Source organism: Amblyomma americanum, chromosome 3, assembly GCF_052857255.1.
Source record: "Amblyomma americanum isolate KBUSLIRL-KWMA chromosome 3, ASM5285725v1, whole genome shotgun sequence".
Lineage (NCBI taxonomy): Eukaryota > Metazoa > Arthropoda > Arachnida > Ixodida > Ixodidae > Amblyomma > Amblyomma americanum.
In genome coordinates this window covers 96757103-96776789 of record NC_135499.1, presented here as the reverse complement: position 1 = coordinate 96776789, position 19687 = coordinate 96757103, and the positions used below count along the sequence as shown (strand labels likewise).

Sequence of the window (19687 nt, the reverse complement as noted above, 5' to 3'; positions counted from 1 at the left end):
CTGGGGCAGCGGAAATAAAGGACAGCAGGCTGAATGGAGAAATGAAATGAAAGAGGTGAGGGGACAGGAATAGAGGATAAGGGGAGAAGTAATATGTACAAACTATTTACGCAATAAGAAATGTGTCCAGGTTGTGCGCGTGATTAGTTCATTTTAGAGGAATTAAATCACACACGCGCACAGCACTGTGTTGGTTACAACTAGAGTGGGGCGTCCAGTTATTAATCGTTCAAGGAAGAACTCGCGGAGCGTTCGGTCACTGCGTGTAACTACCTGACGGAGAACAGACGGGACGTCAAGCCCGTGTGTTCGAGGAATGCTCAGAGGCTCACCAAAGTTCGCTCACGAGTGCGCGCACTGCTCTGCGGCCACAATAGCGTCTTGATGGAGTCTGGTAGTATGCCCTGCGCCCTATAGGCCGCGAGCATATCGCGACGAGCATCGGCGAACGCGGAACAGCGAAGGAGCAGATGTTCTAGTGTTTTATTGTTCTGGCTTTGAAATCGCCGCGCTTGTGGCTGTGGGTCTAAATTGAGAAAATTATTCAAATAATCGTGTCTTACATGCATTCGCACACATATAAAATGGGATGAAAGCGTGTAATAGTTGACTGCTTGAAATAATTCCTTCCTGAAAATGCAGGACTGCGAACGCAGGAATAAATAAAATCCAAAGGTAACAATTTCAGTTTGTTCATACCTTCAAAAACAAACATATCTGTTTCTGGTAATTTGTTAGCACATTTCCAAAACTTTCAATGGGCTGTAAGAACATCATGCATATTTGAATATCCTCTCCACTTAGCATGCAGAGGATATCTGAGTCCAATAGTCGCCTTAAGATGCAGAGGATATCGATACATGGACAATGGACGTTAGGACCATTTGTTGATATCCTCTGAATATTCAAGGTTTACTGGGATATGGCGTGTGCTCTAATGTTCCGCTTCTGCACCGTGGTGGCCTATTGCAGAACCACGAGCTGCTCCAGGAGTTTGTGCTGAGGTACATATGCTGCATCCGCGCTTTGCGGTCTACACGCGTTCGGTGGAACGCTACTGAGCGTTCTATGCGACGCCGGTTGCAGCGCTCGCGTTTCAGACCGCGTTGCTGATGGCGTTCGGTGCAACCTTCTCCCCCCTTGCCCGTGCTTATAAAAAGGCCGTGAAGGTAGCGTTTGGTGTTAGTACTGTCCGACCCCTCGATCTGTGTGCGAGCTGTCACAACGTGGCCGAGGATACAGATCATCAAGCTCAAGTTCCCTCCTTCTAGAAGGTAAGCTATAATCAACGTAATTTTCATCTTGTGCAAAAAGGCCCTCAGGGTTTTGTGTCAAGAGGTTGTAATAATGTGCGGTAGTAGAGAAGCCGGCACAAGGTGTGCATGTGTTGCACAGGGTCGTCAAACATATTTGCGAATGCGGCCCCGCGTGGCCGCGCTCTGCGGAGCGTCAGAGCATCTAAACAAAGCGGTGCAGGCGCTCAGTGGCCCTGAGGAGTGCTTCGTGTAGTCTGCGACGGTGAAGAAGAGCACTGTGCTTGCATTGCAGTGAAGCGCACCAGACTGTGTGGAGACAGCGTCCGAGCCCACCGATACGGCGTTGAGGGAAAGCGCACTTATCTCATTGCAGCGCGTTGTCTTCGCTTCGGCCTGCAACTCAGTGGCCTGTTTTCTCAGTGCCACGATGCTGGTGAAATATATGTGTTGCTGGAAACTTATAACCCTTTCCTGCTGGTGCAAAAACAACCGGAGAAATGACATTTTTTTCCTGGGAGTATTTTTTTTTGTGTGGGCCTCGGAACTAACCTCCATGATCAAAGAATGAAAATATTTACTTCGTTATGTTCAACCTGAACCCACACATATGTGTGGTCTGGGCTTTTATTAGTACGACTTGCAGTACAGTAAACGAAATGAGTGCATGCGAATTTGCACCCCCTAAACTCTGGTATGGAAAGCTTTAAAGCAATTGCTATCGCTTGTCAGACAGCGATACAGCGCGTGCGACTTCCTCACAAGTTTCTGGCAGCCTGCAACACCTAGCATTCTAGATGGTGTCAACCATTTTTTTCCAGAAAATGGTCAAAACCATCTGTATGCTTGTCAACTCCAGGAATTAATTGCTGCTACGTACACTGATGGCTTTGTCAGCGTGCGCGTCATCAAGTCAATCTCCGTCACCACTACCAGACCTGCACTGTTTTGGTGATGGACAGACAGGTACTTCACCGATAGCGAGGCGAAAATCCACTAGCTGTATAACCTTATTTTAAACAATATTACCAAGCGCCAATATTGCTCCTCCCCAAAAAAAAACGACGTCAAAGTGCTAGCGGCTTGCCTTCAATGGCTGCGTTCGGGAGCTACCATGCAGCTTGCGCCCCTGGTCACATCGGCAAAAATAAAAAAAAAATAATGTGTATTAGCTCACCCAATCCAGGATATACAAAGCGAAAGATGTCAGCGTTCACTGTGTTCATTGGCGTTGGCGTTGACAATGTTCTAGAAGGCGATGTCTTTGAGGAAAGGAAAGGCACATAGCTGTACCCTGGATATGCGGACGCCACATTCGTGCTTTGAAACATGTGGCGGTGGTGAGAGCGAGCTGTGGCCTGAATACATTAGCACTGACTGCGTTGTGGCTGACATACGGCACTGCAGCAATAGCTAGGCCGCGGCGTTCATTTAGTGATCAATCTCTCGTGATCAACCATTAACTGCAAGCCTACTCCCTGGGTGGCAGGGAGGGCGCGCTGCCTATCCAATGTGTACGGAACGCAATCAAAGCAGGCTGTTGCAGGTGGACACCAACGCCATGTACATAAAAGCGTGATTGAGGTTTTCACGTATTCACGGTGCCGGTTGTGCGCCTATCATTTCGTGAAAATTAACGGCCTTTGCATAGTTGTCAACGGCAATGAACGCCGTCGGCTCACTTGTTTTGTTTGGTTTTTGAGGAAAGGAAATGGCACAGTAACTGTCTCACATACCTCGGTGCACATCCGAACCGCGCCGTCTCGGGTCCTTCGAATGCATCCATCTGTCTTACGTTCGGGTTCTCCCGGCAGCCATGTTGGTGTCCCGCCGATAGACAGCAACTACTGGTGAGTGAGCTTGTCCTGTATGCCTCGATAACTATTAGCACATTTCACCCGCAAATTAACAGATCGACTTTCCGCTACAGCGATTGCTGCGAAATCAGTTCCAGGTTTATTTATCGGCTTCTTGTAATTTTTTCCCGCAAAAATAGGAGCCGCAGCCGCGCGTGTCCCGTCATTGTGCCATTGGCTCGGGTCCTTCAATGCGTCCCTTCCTAGGTTCATATTCTTCCCGCAGGGATGTTAGTCTGCCGCTGATAGACAACTACTACTGGTGAGTGAGCTCGACCTTGTATCAAAGCACGAATGAGGAGTCCGCATATCCAGTGAGCCAGTTATGCGCCCTTCCTTTCCTCAAAGACATCGCCGTCTAGAACATTGTCAACGCCAATGAACACAGTGAGCGCAGACATCTTTCGCTTCGTATATCCTGGATTAGCTGAGCTAATCCACATGAATTTTTTTACTTTGTTATTTTTTTTAGCTGGAGGAACAGGGTCACTACGTGCCGTGGTGGCCGAAACGCGCAAGGCACGTATGTCGGTGCACGTAACCCTAAGTGCATGGTCTAAATTAATCCGGAGCCTTTCACGTGGATCCTTTGTAGCCCATGTGTCGCTGGGGATGTTAAAACCTTAAAACCCCATGATTGAATTCACAGTGTTTTTCTTTTCCAACGATGTTGTTGCTCTAGGGAACGCTTCCGGTGAGCGTGTTGAGCAAAAGCAACGCGTGCTGTGGATTTTATCGCTGTTTCTCTTGTCTGTTAACCTGATCGTGCTCGGCCAGCGCCTCCTCTGAAAGGATAAAGGAGGCGCTGGTTCGGCGTTTATAGCAGAAGCGCTCAAGATTTGTTCAGTTACAAACGCTTTCCGCGAATGCTTAACGTGTTCTTGAGGAGCGGCCGTTGGAGAAACGCGCCGCTCGAAATATACACGCGGACGCGGCTCAGCTCATCATATTCGATGACCGCTGTAGAACGCTTAGCATTTATTTTTTATTATTTTATAAATTTTGCCACCCGCCGCGGTAGCTCAGTGGTTAAGGCGCGGCTATACTGAGCCGGTGCACCCGGGTTTAAACCCGACCGCGGCGGGAGCATTTCGATATAGGCGAAACGCAAATGCGCCACGTGCTGTGCGATTTCAATGCACTTTAATGATCCCCAGGTGGTTGAAATTATCCCGGAGCCCTCCACCACGACACCTTTCTTCCTTTATTAGTCCCTCCTTTATGCCTTCCATTACGGCGCGGTTCCGGTGTCCTCTGAGTTATGAGAGACCGTTACTGCGTCATTTCCTTTCCAAAAAAACCAATTTTGAAATTAAATTTTGTCTGCGGATGGCGGGGCACGCAGTAATCAGGCAGTGAGTGGCGAACAACGCAGCGCACATCTAAAGCGCGTTAACCACGAAGGCCTGCGTTCAAAATCTCGTCGTTGGCCCCGAATTATATAATTTGGTCGTACTGCACAAGCCGCTGCAAAATAATGGCAACGTATTCCTTGGGTCCGTAGTCTTGGGGTGCCACTTCAAGCTTCGTCGACACAACTCCAGCAAGTGTGAGTCCTTAACGTCTATTTCCTTTGTTCGACAGGACTGAGCGTCGCCCTCCAGCAGGAATCAAAATGATTCATTACAGCGATGTTCCGTTTCATGTGGCATGCTCATCGGCATTGTTCTTTTGATGGAGTTTTTTTGTCTTCAAATTTTCATGGTTGCCTTGGCGAGCACAGTTCGTACTCGGTGATAACCACGGTGCGAAGGCATCACTTCGAAATCGATGAACATCGGGAAGTAGATCCGAATTACAGCATAAATTGAATAATCTAATGAATATATAGAAAGCCTATACTGTCTAGCTACGAGTATTTTGAATGAAAACCTCGAAATTAATGTTGAGTGCTTCATTCCAATAGCTGTCGTCCGTGGACACGTTTTCTTCACTGCGCACAATATGGTGTCTCATTAGAACGGGCTTGCGATATCCCAGTTCTACAATCTATTCTCATCGACACAAAATACAGCCAAGCGGTCTTAATTCGTGGCATAATGGAGGGACAAGTAGAAGGATAGGGCCAAGAACGTAGTAGTTATGTGGGGAACAAAAAATATCTTTAGTGACATGAATCGCAAGTCCACGACAGCGGCGTCCACTTCCCCGACGGGTAGAGAGCGCATTTCGGCAACGGTCAGACGCGAGGCCTAACGGAACCAAAAGAGTTTTACGCTTCATAGTAGACTGGGAAGTCAGCGTTCATAAAAACCGTAACTTTTCACTTTTTTTTTTCTTCGAGGAATACTCCAGAGTTTCCTGGAAATGTTTCACCACGCGGTAAAACCGAAACTCAACAAGTAGCCGCCACCTGCGTTCATACTGAAGCGGGGCCGGCCTTCTCATCATTTGGTACCAAACGTCGCTGTAAGGAGGGTCACGACTGCCAGCAGAGCACTAAGGTGCACTCCTCATTTATCCCCTCAATGATTAGGGTGGTGTCAATTATTATGCACGAAAAGCTACTCAGCCACCTGTAACGACGACTAACGCAACAAGCCCGGACGCCACAGACGAAGAGCTACGATCACCATACTGAAGCAGATATGTTCCCTATCGTCACATTTCATCATGAGTGCCACCGTTTTCAACGCAGATGGCAAGAACCAGGGGGGGGGGGGGGGGCAATTTCTGAGTATGTTACAGCTCTGCGGGACTTAGTGAACGCGTGATACTATGCCGCGTCTGACCTTGCGACCAGATCATTATGGGAGTGGCGTCTTTGAGAGTCCGTGAAACACTATTGGTACCGGGATAATCAGTGATGTTATAGACGGGTGTCCGCATTGCGACGCAGTATAAACAGTGGCGGACGCTCCGGTGTTTGACTCAGTAGTACAATCTTGTTGAGAGGACATATGCAACGCCGTCCGCATCAGAAGTGCGTCTGGCGAGAAGTCAGCAGACAGTCAAGGCAACAGAACAACTGCAACCAAATCAGTATGTGTGGTTTAGATGGTTTCCATTCTTGATTAAGTTGAGTGGATTGTTTTGCGTTTTTAGATGTGCACTTTGTAATTGGCCTATATAGGTTTCATGAGACTAAATGCTAAAAATATGGGTGCCTTCGCCTAATAAGCGTTCTCTTTTCTACCACTCGACCAGTGAGCTTTGTCTCCCTCCCTTTTAGGGTTAGCCCCCGCTTCCCCGACTTTCTTTTTTTCTTAGATAAAAGTTATTCCCTCTCTCCGTCTACAAAGGGGAGACAAATTGAGGCGGAGCATGAGGTGAGCAAGCGAAAAGGTAGTAGTGGAACGCGGCAGCATTTCGATGCAGGCCAAACGCTAAGGCGCGCGTGTGCTGTGCAATGTCAGTGGATGTTGAGGATCCCCGGGAGGTTGAAATTATTACGGAGCCCTCTATTGCGGTACCTCTTTTTTCCTTTCTTCTTTCACTCCCTCCTTTATCCCTTCTCTTACGGCGCGGTTCCAGTGTCCACCGAGTTATCAGAGACAGATACTGCGCCATTTCCTTTCCACAAAATAATAATAATAATATTAATTGGTTTTTTGGAGAAAGGAAATGGCGCAGTATCTGTCTCATATATCGTTGGACACCTGAACCGCGCCGTAAGGGAAGGGATAAAGGAGGGAGTGAAAGAAGAAAGGAAGAGGTGCCGTAGTAGAGGGCTCCGGAACAATTTCGACCACCTGGGGATCTTTAACGTGCACTGACATCGCACAGCACACGGGCGCCTTAGCGTTTTTCCTCCATGAAAACGCAGCCGCCGCGGTCGGGTTCGAACCCGGGAACTCCGGATCAGTAGTCGAGCACACTAACCACTGAGCCACCGCGGCGGGTTCCACAAAAACAAATTTTCAATTTTTACAGCAAAAGGAGGATAGCGAGGCTCTCGGTGACTCTTTTCTTCATGGCTTGAAGCTCTTCCAGGTTCGCCGAACTTTTCTTCGCGGTTTAAGTGCTCCTTTCATCGCCCCCCAAATCCCCTTTCTTCACGCTTTAAACTCCTTCGGTCGGCTCGAGATGGTGAACGCGCCAGCAGAGGGAGCATGGAGGTGCATGCCTTCTTCGACGTCCGTCGCGGAGCGGCGCAGGGCGCGCAGGCGCTAGGCCGTACGCCTAGGATGCGTCCATCGAGTTGGGGCTTTACTCGCCACAGCTTTGCACTTCGCTCCTTCACGTTCCGACCGTGGAGCGCGCTCTTGGCGATATTTTTCGGGTATAACTAAAGGACTTGTGATACGGCTGCAATGCCAGCTGGCCATCCCTCCACGTTTTCCATGCGAAACAGCACGCGGAATATCCCTGTTTTGAAGCGAAAAGCTTCACTAAGCCCGATTTTTGAGACGCCAGCGGGGCCGAAAACATGACCTTGATTGTAGCTAGAGGTCAAACAAGGAATTTACGCCTGTTTCACTTATCCTGGTGGGCACGCGAACTGCGCCGTAAGCGAAGTAAAATCAAGGTTGGTTTTAAGAAAAGAAAATGACGCCTGCCTCACATTGCGCCACATCTCCCCCCCTCCCCCCACCAAAAAAAAGCGAATTTTTCAATTTAGCTTTCTGAAATTTTCGGCAGGCTTTGGGCGTCGTTTGCAATCAGATTTGGTTCCATATCTCCGCATACAACGAGCACTAATACAGTTGTAAATATCACCGAAGCTATATTAAATATTTATGCTGTCTTGTGTGAGCGCCTTCAATGTCGTTTGGATCAAAAGAAGATGCTTAACAAATAAAAAAAATGTGGAAACCGCCAATCGCTCGTCCACAAACGTAGCCAGGGAGATGCAGCTTTGCGCTTTCGACCAGGGTTAACCGGACCTGAACTACCAGCATTTTTTTTTTCTTGACAGCCCCGTACAAAAACAGGTCTGTTCGAACTTCGAAAGCCAGGATCTGTGCAAATGTCAATGAAAACAATTGTGAAGTGTTTTATAAAAATTTCAATTTTTTAGTAATTATTGAGCAGTGCCTGGTTTGTCGCCTTTTCTAAATATTCACACCGCCCTCACCTCAAGAAAATTTTTTTTCGGCAAAAGTGTTTCATAGTTTCATTACGCACATTAGGATAAGTTTCCATGATTTTTTTGAACAAATTGGAGATGGTCGAGCGCAAAGTCAGGGATGTTTGGCGTGCAATGACACCATGTAACTGACGTGGATAGCGGAGAACGACTTCATTTTATGTGCGTGCGGTGTGAGGCGGATGAGATACTTTGCTGCAGCTGCTAATCTATGCGGAGACCGATGAATTCAATGTCATTCTTCTTGGCCACAGTTCTCTCATAATGAGCCTCGCGCGAAACTGTTCGCAGACTGCGCCACTCTACATCCATTTTTATTAAAAAACCGATAAACATCATCAACACTTGACATAAGTTAGAAAGAAATCAGAATATGTTTAACTCATCACGAAATTTTGGTTTATATCGATGTCATTGACTCCAGCATTAAGCGGGCTGTGCGACGGTGCATTTGGAAGCTCATGCGATCACTCACAGGACCCTATTCGTAGAGCGTTGTAATAGCCTGCCAGGCTGGTCGCATTTTCTGGTGCTGGATCCGCTCTGATTCCGGATAATATAAAAGAGCGAAGCCAGCAGTCCCCGAAACTGAGGTTGCTGATCGGCGAGAGGGTACTGCATTTCGATGGATGATGCAATGCCGTTATGCCTAAGGGCTGTGCGATGCGCGTGCACGTCAAAAACCCCTTGGATAATAATTATCAGAGGCCCTATCCGCGTCTCACATAGCCAGATTCACTTTGGTAAGCCTCATAACCGAACATTAGCTTTGGTAAGCCACATTACTGAACACAACTGCAGATGACGATTCATTCCTTTGCGAAAGGGCCTGAGACGCTATTAGCATTCAAGTTGACATGATTCAGTAGACTCAAATATGTTTGCAGGTATTGACATTGAGCTTACTGCTCTTACACGTGAAGTCAATAAAAAGACGTCAGCTGACCTAAAAGTGGGAGCATTTTTCATGAATACATTGAAATGCTTGGGCAGATTATCAGGAAATCATCATCAGCCTGACTACAGAACGAACGCCTTATTGCGGGCTGGATTTTATACTACCCGGCCACTGACGTGGCACAGTGATATTGCCGATGAAGGCACGAAGGAGTTGATGAAGTTGTAGATATATCAACTCTCCCCCTCTTACAAGTCCAGACGCACAGGTGGCCGCCGCTGTCGGGTCGATCTTTCTTCTATCTCTAGTCTTGTATCTATCTCTAGGCACTTCTATCTGTAATCTGTATCGGTCTCTAGCCTGCACAATAATGCCCCTGGGTGAAACGCAGCACTTTGTGTTTTCAGTTAATACTCGCTACATCGTTTCCAACCCCAAAGACAGTCCCGAATACCGCTACGACTATAAAATATTTCTTGTAAAGTGACTAGATTATGTTTCGTATTAACTTTTTTTATGTATAAATCCTCACAAGCAGCTGAGAAACAACTTCAAAAATATAGGCCGTGGTGCCAAGTCATCTTTTTCTTTGTTACTTATGTTAATATCTTGAAATGTTGGCGAAGCTGGTTTTTTTTTTGTGAGCTTGTATGTCAAAAATAGTTCTGCATTTACTTCTTCTGACTAGTTTCATCTGCACGTGATGATGTGTAGTGCTTTTGTAAAGGCTAAACATCCGTTCGACTGAAGGTGCTAATATACCAATCCAATCGCATTTTTACCTACGCTGCCTGCCACAGAGAACGCCAGTAATTGTATCTATTGATAGATGTCAACTGGAAACTGTGCGTGGAAATGTGTTTTTTCTTAGTAACGATGGGTTTAATGACCATAAGCAGTAGATACGCAATTATGGCCTCCTTTTCTGATGCCTTTTAAAGTACGGAATCGTGCACGAGACATTGACTGCCTATTTCAGTCTTGTAGCAGTGCTTTGAAAGTTGTCAGGTAATGCTCTGCATTACAAACCAGTGTGGTCTTACTGCTGCTTCTCGGCTGAAAGCATGGCGACGAGAACTACAGCCACTCTGGCCGCCACATAAACAGCATGCATGTTTAGTAAGCATGGCAGGATTGTTCAGCTGGGAAGTGTTGCTGCTTGCATGCTGCAGCGCTATATACAGAGACTGTTCGCTGTCTGTGCAGTGCAGAAACGCAGCCGCACACCCACTTCCAGGCATAGTGATAGCATTGATTTTGCTCGTATACCATGTGCCCTGTCTACTTTTGGTGGCCGCCATTTGTGTGTGTGGAGAAGTACGAGACCCACTGTAACAGGAGACCCACTGAAATGCAGTAGGAGGCCCATTGTAACATGCTGAAACGGTTGGTTCTTTTTTACATCATTGCCCGTTTACTTTTGACAAAGACTGTACATGGTGTATGTTTTGCTGTGTGCGCACCGTTGTTATTGCAGGAGAAAAGCAAGTGCTTCGCCGTGACTTGTCACTAGGCATCATTTGTCGGCCATTGGGGTCGGCCATTTTTCGTTTTGTTGTTCTGCCAAATTTTGATACTTTCTGACTATCAGTTATTACGTTTTTCGTTTTTTTGTTCTGTTCCTCATGTTAGATGTTCCTTCGTGTATCTTCATGTTCAAAGTTTTACCGCCCCCTATGTAATACCCTCGTGACGAGGGCCGAAAATAAATAAATAAAATAAAATTGTCCCCCTTTTTCTGTATAACTGTTTTCTGTGCAGGCAACATTCTCAACCTGGCCATGGACAGATTGGCAAGAGAGGTCTTTCCTTGCAAATTCTCCCTGAAGGGCTGCGCTGCCCTGCTCTCATACATCGACAAGCCCGAACACGAGCAGGCCTGCGAGTTCAGGTCTGTTTCACCTCCAACTTTTTGTTCTTGTGGCCGCCATTGTTCTCCAGGAGTAGATGTTTGCCTTGACTTGTGCACACATGGTGCAACCAGGTGGCTGGTCAGGGTTCGAGTGGCGGAAACAGCTGCCAGGCTTCACGGCATCTGTTAAAGAGCTCAGGTAGCCAACAGCTGGTAGGCATGCCTTCAGTGCCGTTATTGCTGTGCCCATTGTGCTGGAAGACAAAGCCTGCTACATGCTGCTACATTATGACAAACTACGAGTAATCTGCGCGTAGCCTTTGCCAATGTTCTGTATTTCCTTAAGAACAAACTTATCGGGCGCCACGTGTGACCCTACGTGAACGTACGTACTCATGCTGCATGTCATGCTGGCCAGACCAACAGAGAAGTGAAATAGGCTTGCTGCTCGCAAGAATTTAGTATGGTTATCCTCTGTTGTGGAGGCCGTGCTCAAAATGCGCATTCCAGAGACATGTACAAACAGCGCCGGTCTTGACTTCCACGCTTGGCTGAAGTGGGGAAACAGCACGCTACCGTGGAGTTGTCAGTGGGCGCCGATTCTGGGGTTCGCTTTGTTGCTCTATAAAATAGAGGTGGATAGTCCGGGTAAGTTTTTTCTCACTCACCTCAAACTGTATCCCTGCTGCGTTGTTCTCTTAATCAACGGCACTCAACTTCAGTTTTACATCGGAGCTTCCTTGCCTCACAGGCAGCATCGTGTTAGTAAGAACAACTCCTAATTTGCGCGAAGCCATACGGATGCGACGCTGAATTCGAAACTTTTGAGACTCTAACTGGACTAGATACAGCAGCAGCACACACTTTGTTCTGGTCAATTGTTTAAGGAAATACCCCTAGGTGGAGTAGATTTGTAACTCTGTTCCGAATTCGAGTTATTGATCAATTCTCTCTCGCCCTACCATAGGCTTGCTGTCCCAGTTAGCTCATTTGGTAGAGCGAATGCTCCGGTGAAATGGTGGCCCCAGGTTCGAATCCTGGACCAGGACAAATTTTTTTAACTATAAGTTCCTGAGAAAGCTGCCTAGCTTTCCTTTGTAGCCGTAAGGCTGCACTTCGGTAGATACCCATGAGTAATTACTGCCTTGCACTTTGTTACGCTGCCAAATTCCGCCCGGAGTTTGCGAAATTATGTGATTCTAGCCGAAGGATAATACCTAAAAATCTTTTAGCATAGCGCAATATACGTTCCACTACTGTTAACAGCATCCACGGATAGCTATATGCACATGCGCAGATGGCGCTGAGGAACACACACCGACCATTGCACAAACGTAGTTGGGTCCTCAACTCACCGTCGATTCGGATCACGGTAACGGATTACGCTGTGCTAAAACTAACAACTCGATGCTTCTCTTTTTTAGCCGCCGCGGTGGCTCAGTGGTTATGGCGCTCGGCTGCTGACCTGAAAGACGCGAGCTCGATCTCGGCCGCGGCGGTCGAATTTCGATGGAGGCGAAATTCTAGAGGCCCGTGTACCGTGCGATGGCAGTGCACGTTAAAGAACCCCATGCGGTCGATATTTCCGGAGCCCTTCACTACGGCGTCCCTCATAGCCTGATTCGCTTTGGGGCGTTAAACCCCCTTAAACCTAAACAAGCTTCTTCTCTTGTACAGACCGATTTTCTTTTCAAACACAGATACTGAACGGCGAAAAACTGTGCGTGTCATTTTTCTCTGTACGTGAGTCGCACCGATGCAATAGCTAACAAATAACGCAACTTATACACCAGAAAATTCTGCATATATCTGCACCAAATGCTCAATTTTCTGCTCCAAAAGGCACTTTTGCTTGCTCCAAAAGCTGCTGCAAAGGGACCTCATCCAATCACATCACTCAAATGTATTTTGATTATCCTTCTCTTTTTCAGCCTGGTCAGATGCTAACATGCTAGTAAAATCTGACATCACGAAGCCAGCAATTTGCTTGATGTTTGTAAACCTGCATATGTTTTTTTATATGTTCACAGAGGAGAACGTTTACATTTTCTACTTTGTCAACATTGAGGATTGAGTTTTTTTCATTTTTTGTTATTGAAAAGTAGGTACCGGTATGTAATTTGAAATGTCAGACTTTTTGAATTCATTAGTGGCCTCATACTATTTCACTGTTGAACACACAAAATAAAATTTGCCTAAAGGCAAGGCACTTCTGTTTCCTTCTCTGCGGAATTCGTTTTATAGTCTGCTTTCTCTGCATCACTATGGCTGAGCTGCATATGACCATGAAGCAGCACATGACGAACCAGTCACAACTTGCAAAGGCTCATCTTTGACATTAAACTGATCATGTTCTTTCTTCTACTGTTTCTGTCCTTATGCGGACGCAGGCCGTACGTGTGCCCCTTCCCCGGTGGATCATGTAAGTGGCAAGGCTCGCTCGACCAAGTGACGTCACACCTCGTCCACTGGCACGAGTCCACGATATGTGAAGGTGAGTGAGTAGAAGCAGCTACATTCATCATGCCTGCATGGCTAGAAACTGTTGACTAGGTTTGTCACTTTAGTGGAAATCATCGGCAGCTATGCTCCACGACAACTTTTTCTGGCTGTGGAGTGGGAACCACTGAGCACAAAATTCATTTTCTCTTCCTACGGAGCGAAATATAATCCTTGCTTATTGCTCTCCTCTTAAAACACGGTATATAGTGCAATACACTTTTAACAATATTGAGAAAATCGGAAAATCCGATCGTTGTAACCGATTATCGTTTTATCTGGACCAGCAGAAAAAAAGCAATAGGAACACACCCTTGTATTCGCCCATGCATGTAGACATTAGCCCATGCATGTAGCCACCACCACCTGTGCTCCTGTCAAGGGCGCACAGCGTCTTGGCGCTCTGCCAAGTTCGGTGAGCGAGCCACCTCCACCTCCCCCGAAGCTCCCATCCACAGATAAATAGGCCGCGATGTTATCGGCCTAGAGCATCTTGGCGCGCTGCCAAGGACTTCGATGCGGACTGAGCGAAACGCGGGAACGCGCAAAAGCGAACACTTAAAAGAAAGTAAATTCTCAGCCATGTCGGTCATAAACTAGTACGTTTGTGTTAGACGGCTGCTCAGCAGTGGCCAAGCAAGCTGCTCCCTAAAGCAATTGTGACTACGACAGCGCTTGGTACCCAAGGCTGTTTTTAACCCTCCCGCACGGATTTCGCCACGCCGGTTCCTACGGGCAGTTTTTACCTCATTTGCTTCACTGTAGACGATTTTTATCAAGCATTAATTCAGACAAATTTTGCCGGTAAACACTATCCGTGCGGCCAGAATCCTATCTTTGTATCCATTATGTCGCCAGTAATTGTATCTTTATATAGATTTATTTTTACACCAGCGCAATGGGAGAATTGATAAATCTAAAGAATTTGATCGCTATAGGTGGTATATCTGAAAAAGGGCGGAAAGTTGGGCGAGGCGGTATCGATTCATGAGAAAAAGAGCGCGAGCACAAGACGATGGATGAGCACAGAACACACACCGCGAGCGCTCGTGCAGTGTGTTCTGTCTTCGTCCATCGTCTTGTGTTCGCGCTACTTTTCTCTTGAAGTGATATATAGTTATATCTGGTATCGTTATAAGTGGATTGCTTTGTATTTTCAATGTTCATTATTTAAGGCTTGCCGTACAAAGGAGTGTAAGGGCCGCAATTTTTTTCCCCAGATTCGAGGGCCAATTTCGAGGCGCGAACCATACACGCGATGTTCAGAACTTTTTTTAAAGTAAAAACACACCGCTCGGGGAATGAGCGGCATTTATTATACGTTCAGTCGTCGCTCGCGGAGTCTTCAGACCCTGAGCTGGCGCTGAACTCTGGTGTACGCTCATCCCACGAGAAGTCGCGCAGCATGTCTGTTGTCAACGCGTAGCTGTTTCTTCCATTTAGGGAAACTTGCACGGCTTGCCTCAGAACGTGCATTCTTAGCATTTTGTGTTCCTCAATGCAACCTTTTGATTGCACCATCGTCGGACGCACTTCTCGGCCACGTCAAATTTTCTGCCCGCCTCACGCTTGCCGTCTTCGAGAGCAAATTTCCAGCCGTGTAGCTATTGATGGGCTTGCCTTTTATGTTAAATTGTGACGCTCGGCGGCAGCATGCAAAAGCCACAACTACGTTGAACTAACATGTTACCACAACTCCCGTGCCTTTGGCAACCACAAAAAGCTTGATCTGGTGATACCAATGCCATTGTAGATAGGGGGAGCTCGCGGCCAGAATGCGGGCGGACCGTTCCTCGCAGCCGGAGCTGATCGCTGAAGCCATTGCCTGTGCAATTCAAAGGCTATTTCCGTGTGGGTTGTGAAAAGTTTGGGTGTGGCGCTTACAGGGATATTTTTTTTAAATATTTCCTTCGGGAATACAGGTTCCGGCCTTTACATGCGTTTCTACAATATTGCTTATGCAACTGCCAGCTTTCAATGCTGAAAGCCAAGGAAGAAAGATGTTTTTGATATCTTAGGAATTTTGCTACGCACAATAGTTACAAAAAGCCTCCGTTGATGGCGCCAGCTGCCCCACCGATGATGCTAAAGTTGTGTGGAGGAGAGAACAACGCGCCAGGCAGCTACACGCACCTTTCTGTGGCAGAACTGTTGGATGGAATGACACAGTTCGGATGCTTCACCCCTGTAGCCTTTCCTTCTTTTCCAATAAAAGCAGCCGCCAGGTATAGTCAAACCTCGATGTAACAAACATATTCAATTCTTTCTTTTTATATCGGACGCGGTTTTGCCGTAAAACGGATATATCAAGCTGCCGAGTGCTGTTCTATCGCTATTCCTTTTTTCTTTTGCCCACGCGGAAGGAGAGAAAGCTCAGCTCGTATGTAGACTTTTATCAGCGTCACTCACTGTGCTATGCCTAAAGAATTTCGGACGCGCATGTCTTGCCACATTGAACGATACAAAAGATAAGAATATAAATTACAAAACCCAGCAGTGGGCTGCACTAAGCGGCGTTCTTGTCGAAGCTTTCTAACGCGTGAATGACAGCTCATCGCACGAATGCGCTCGCCTACTGAAGTTCCGAATACCGCTGACTTGGCTCTTTCAGCTACCAGTAGCAGACGCCATCAGATCTGTCAGAAGGTGCTCTCCGTCGGTTCATTTTTGTGTTATTGCTCACGTTTGAGCAATTCAAGTCTCATAAGAAGCGCTGGAAAGGGCTTTCGTTCGACAGTCGACGGGTGGCTGTCCCAAGATGATCTTCGATTGTCGCCTCCCAAAAACCACATCTCTACCCTACGAGAAACGCCATTGAGGAGAGTATATTGGTTTAGGGAACATCGGCTATACAAACCTACTACCCAATAAAGAGGCGATTTTATTACTTTTCTTCATGATAGAAAAGCGCCCAGCGTGGTCTTTATTCAGCACACGAAATCGTGCTCATTAAAAAGGAAATGTCATTGCTACGGCTTTGAGATCGTTTTAATATTTAGACGTCCCGGGCAATTAAAAATGACTGATGAAAAATCTGGACATAATGCAAAATTTACTGCGCGTTTATGCAAACTTTTTCATTTGACTCTCTTAAGTTCGGCGCTATCCACAGAAAAAAAAAAAACTACTGTTCAAAAGACAAAGCGGGCGAGCCCGCCTTTATGATCTCTTTTTGTATTTGCCTAGACATTATTATTTATGGTCACAGCGGTTTTAGCGCCCTTGCTCGCCGCTTTTTTACTCGCGAAGCCTGAGATAGGCGAAGTTTAACACCACCGTACCGTAAACACGGCAACTGCTGCCGTACGCAAATTGTGGCTGGGCAACGTCAACGCTTTGCTGAATTCACCGGACGGCTGTCTAACTACGCTACCACTGTCTACTATCCGCACTAGGTGAACAATTTACGATTGCTCAGGGAACGGGCCCGGGCTGGCCCAGGCTTTGCATCGAGCCTGGTGACCCGGGCCTAGGCTCAGTAAAGTGTTAATGTAGCGGGCCCGTCCTGGGCCCGGGCTTGATGCCACGGGCTCGGGCAGGGCTCAAGCTTTGAGTCGCGACCTCGGGCCTCGCAATGTGGCCCGTGCAGTGCTCTAATGTGGACATTGACAAATGTCTTGCTCTAGAAGTTGGGCTTCAGTCTGTGAACACCCATAAGATCTGAAGCGTGTGCTAGCAAGTCAGAAATTAAGAGAATATGATGCACCACAATGTGTTCTCCTGTCCATCTTTCTGCCAGGTGAGCACATTGTGCTCCAGGCGACAGACATCAACGTGCCGGACGCCCTCAACTGGGTAATGGTACAGTCTTGCTTTGGCCACCACTTCATGGTGGTGCTGAAGAAGCAGAAGTACGACGGCTACCAGCAGTTCTTCGCCATGGTCCAGCTCATGGGGTCCCAAGCACAGGCAGACAAATTCATCTACCGGCTCGAGCTCAACGGCCACAAACGGCGGCTCACCTGGGAGGCCCCGCCACGCATCATCCGAACGGGTGTCCAGGCTGTCATCGTGAACAGCGACTGCCTCGTCTTTGACAGCAGCATGGCCCAGCTTTTCGCCTACAGCGGAAACCTGGTCATCGAAGTGACCATCTTCTTGTCTGTACAAAATCACACTGAATGATACAGGCGCCACGATGAAAAGAAAGAGGAAGTAACAAACTATGAAGTCAGACGACATGTCAGACATTGTTTAAATCTATCAGGGTCATGCTCGATTACATTTTCAGAAATCTCTTTCCACTCGCCAATTGCGGCTGTTAAAAATATCCGTTAAATGCATTAGTAGATCCATGTAAGCGCCGGATGGTGTTCAAGTTGAACAGACAAGATGATGTGTGAACTGGTGGCACTACAGTACAGAATCATGGAGATTTGCGCAGTCTGGTAATGTTTATGGAACAGACAAAGGCAGGAAATTATGCATCTAAGGGCTAGTGGGCTGATACCGAGAGATGTCTTAATACTGCTGATGCTGTAGCGAAAGTCATAATTTGAAAACATAAAAAAGACAGCGGGTATCTGTATGGATTCAAATTCGTTAACTAGGTGCGCCTGATGAGGGGACGAAATTGCCGATGCGTGTTCGAGCTTCGGGAGAATGAGAGTTTCGTACGCAAGTTTACCAATGGATGGGGTGATAGTGAAAGTGACGTTCTAATGAAGCCCAGCGTTCTTGAAGTGTCAGCAGCTAGCGTGTAACATGCACATTAATGCCATGTTAGTTAACTAATCAGCACTTCGGAGTAAATGACGTGTTCCATGATATTACAGACAATTTAATGAAACAGAGTGATGATTGGATGGATTGGAGCGGTGTCCAGATTAGAACACTGAGCCTACCCTGCCTATTTTCCAGTAATCCGGAAACGAACTGCTAGGCAAGGACAGGGTGGATATGATCTTTAAGATAAGGCTGGAAATAATATTAGTGGACTGAAGTACCTTTTCAGGGATATTGTCGGGGCCAGGGCTTCTTGACAGTTTAAGGTTCTAAATGAGTTTTACGACTGCTTCAGAACTGATATGAATGGGGGGCATCTGGACATGTTTACAGGAGGCAGGGTATGTGTGCTGAAGGCAGGTACACATGTGAAAATAGAATAAAAATATGAATTCATGACATCGGAACGCTGATCAGTCGGCACAGGGGACCTGTCCAAATTAAATAAGGAAATTTTGTGGATTTTACTTCGCGAGGAGTAAATATATTCTAAAATTTTTGGGGGTTGGCACGGAGGATGCAGAGTAGGTCCTGCTGATGAAACTTTTTCTTTGAGCGTCTCAAAAGTTTTGTGTACTGCCTCAGGCAAGTAAAGTATTTTTTCCATTTAAGTTCAGAATGTGATGTCCTAGATGCAAGAAAAAGGCATTTTTTTCTTTCGAGATAGCTTTCTCAAAGCGTTTGAATACCAGTGTTTTCCTGCATTGCCACGGAAGAAACGAGAGGAACCTACTTCTTAATTAGAGATAAAAGTTTGTGCATATAAAACAAGTTTTTGTTCACAGATTTTAAAGTGCGAGATTCGCGAAAGGAATAATAAAATATTTCTGTTTGTTGAAACCAAAATGCCTGCCGGTTTGCAGTCTCGTATATATTTGATGGATGGTGTTCGAACAGGGGTGGGGAAAGAAAAGTCGGATAACAGCATTTTGTGATCGCTCACACCACTGACCATTTGCACTGACTGTATCAAATATGCATCGGTGGAAAAAAAAAGAATTCAGTTTGTGATAATTGCGAGTTGGCATGCTGACTGTTTTGGCATGTTAAGCATCACAGACAGGTCAATAAATTCTTTGGAGGGGCAGGAGGATGCAGATAAGCTGGTCCAATCAACATCAGGAAAGCTAAAATCGCCACAAATTTTATAATAGGTGTGGGGAAGGCGAAATTTAAATTCAAGAGGGACCTAGTGCAGATCGCGGGTAAAAGAGGTATCACAATCCGGTGGGCGGTACCGGGCAGTCAGTATATTTTTGCTTGCGGGAGGCGAAAAATTTACACACAGGATTTCACGGTGATCGCCTATATCAAGAGGGAGGGAAGGTGAACCCGATTTTGTAGGCACGAGAAACCCACCACCTCTACGACCAGCCATATCGAGCCTATGAACAATGAAAGATGATATGTCAGCAAGCAGTTCGTCATTACTGCGGTCGCGCAACACGTTCTCACCGGGCAGAAAAATAAGGAAATTGGTTTTTGATGAAAGGAAATAGCGCAGTATCCGCATCACATCTCGAGGGACATCTGAACCGCGCCCTAAGGGAAGGGATAAAGGAAGAAAGAGGTGCC

At 46.7% G+C, this 19687-nt stretch overlaps 1 protein-coding gene across 1 annotated transcript; it reads left to right on the top strand.

The window, feature by feature from the left end:
• Positions 1 to 1198: 1198 nt before the first annotated feature.
• LOC144123153 (E3 ubiquitin-protein ligase Siah1-like) lies at positions 1199 to 17885 on the top strand. Its single transcript, XM_077656036.1, has 4 exons — positions 1199 to 1274; positions 10798 to 10927; positions 13279 to 13382; positions 17127 to 17885. The coding sequence occupies exons 2-4, from the start codon at positions 10818 to 10820 to the stop codon at positions 17510 to 17512; spliced, it is 600 nt and encodes a 199-aa protein (XP_077512162.1). The 5' UTR covers positions 1199 to 1274; positions 10798 to 10817; the 3' UTR covers positions 17513 to 17885.
• Positions 17886 to 19687: the final 1802 nt, after the last annotated feature.

What these genes read in the sequence shown, in the direction of transcription:
- LOC144123153 (XM_077656036.1), top strand. Translation starts at nt 10,818, where the DNA reads ATGGACAGATTGGCAAGAGAGGTCTTTCCTTGCAAATTCTCCCTGAAG. An exon ending in GAGCAGGCCTGCGAGTTCAG is followed by an intron (nt 10,928 to 13,278) that starts GTCTGTTTCACC and finishes ATGCGGACGCAG; the next exon opens with GCCGTACGTGTGCCCCTTCC. An exon ending in CGAGTCCACGATATGTGAAG is followed by an intron (nt 13,383 to 17,126) that starts GTGAGTGAGTAG and finishes TCTTTCTGCCAG; the next exon opens with GTGAGCACATTGTGCTCCAG.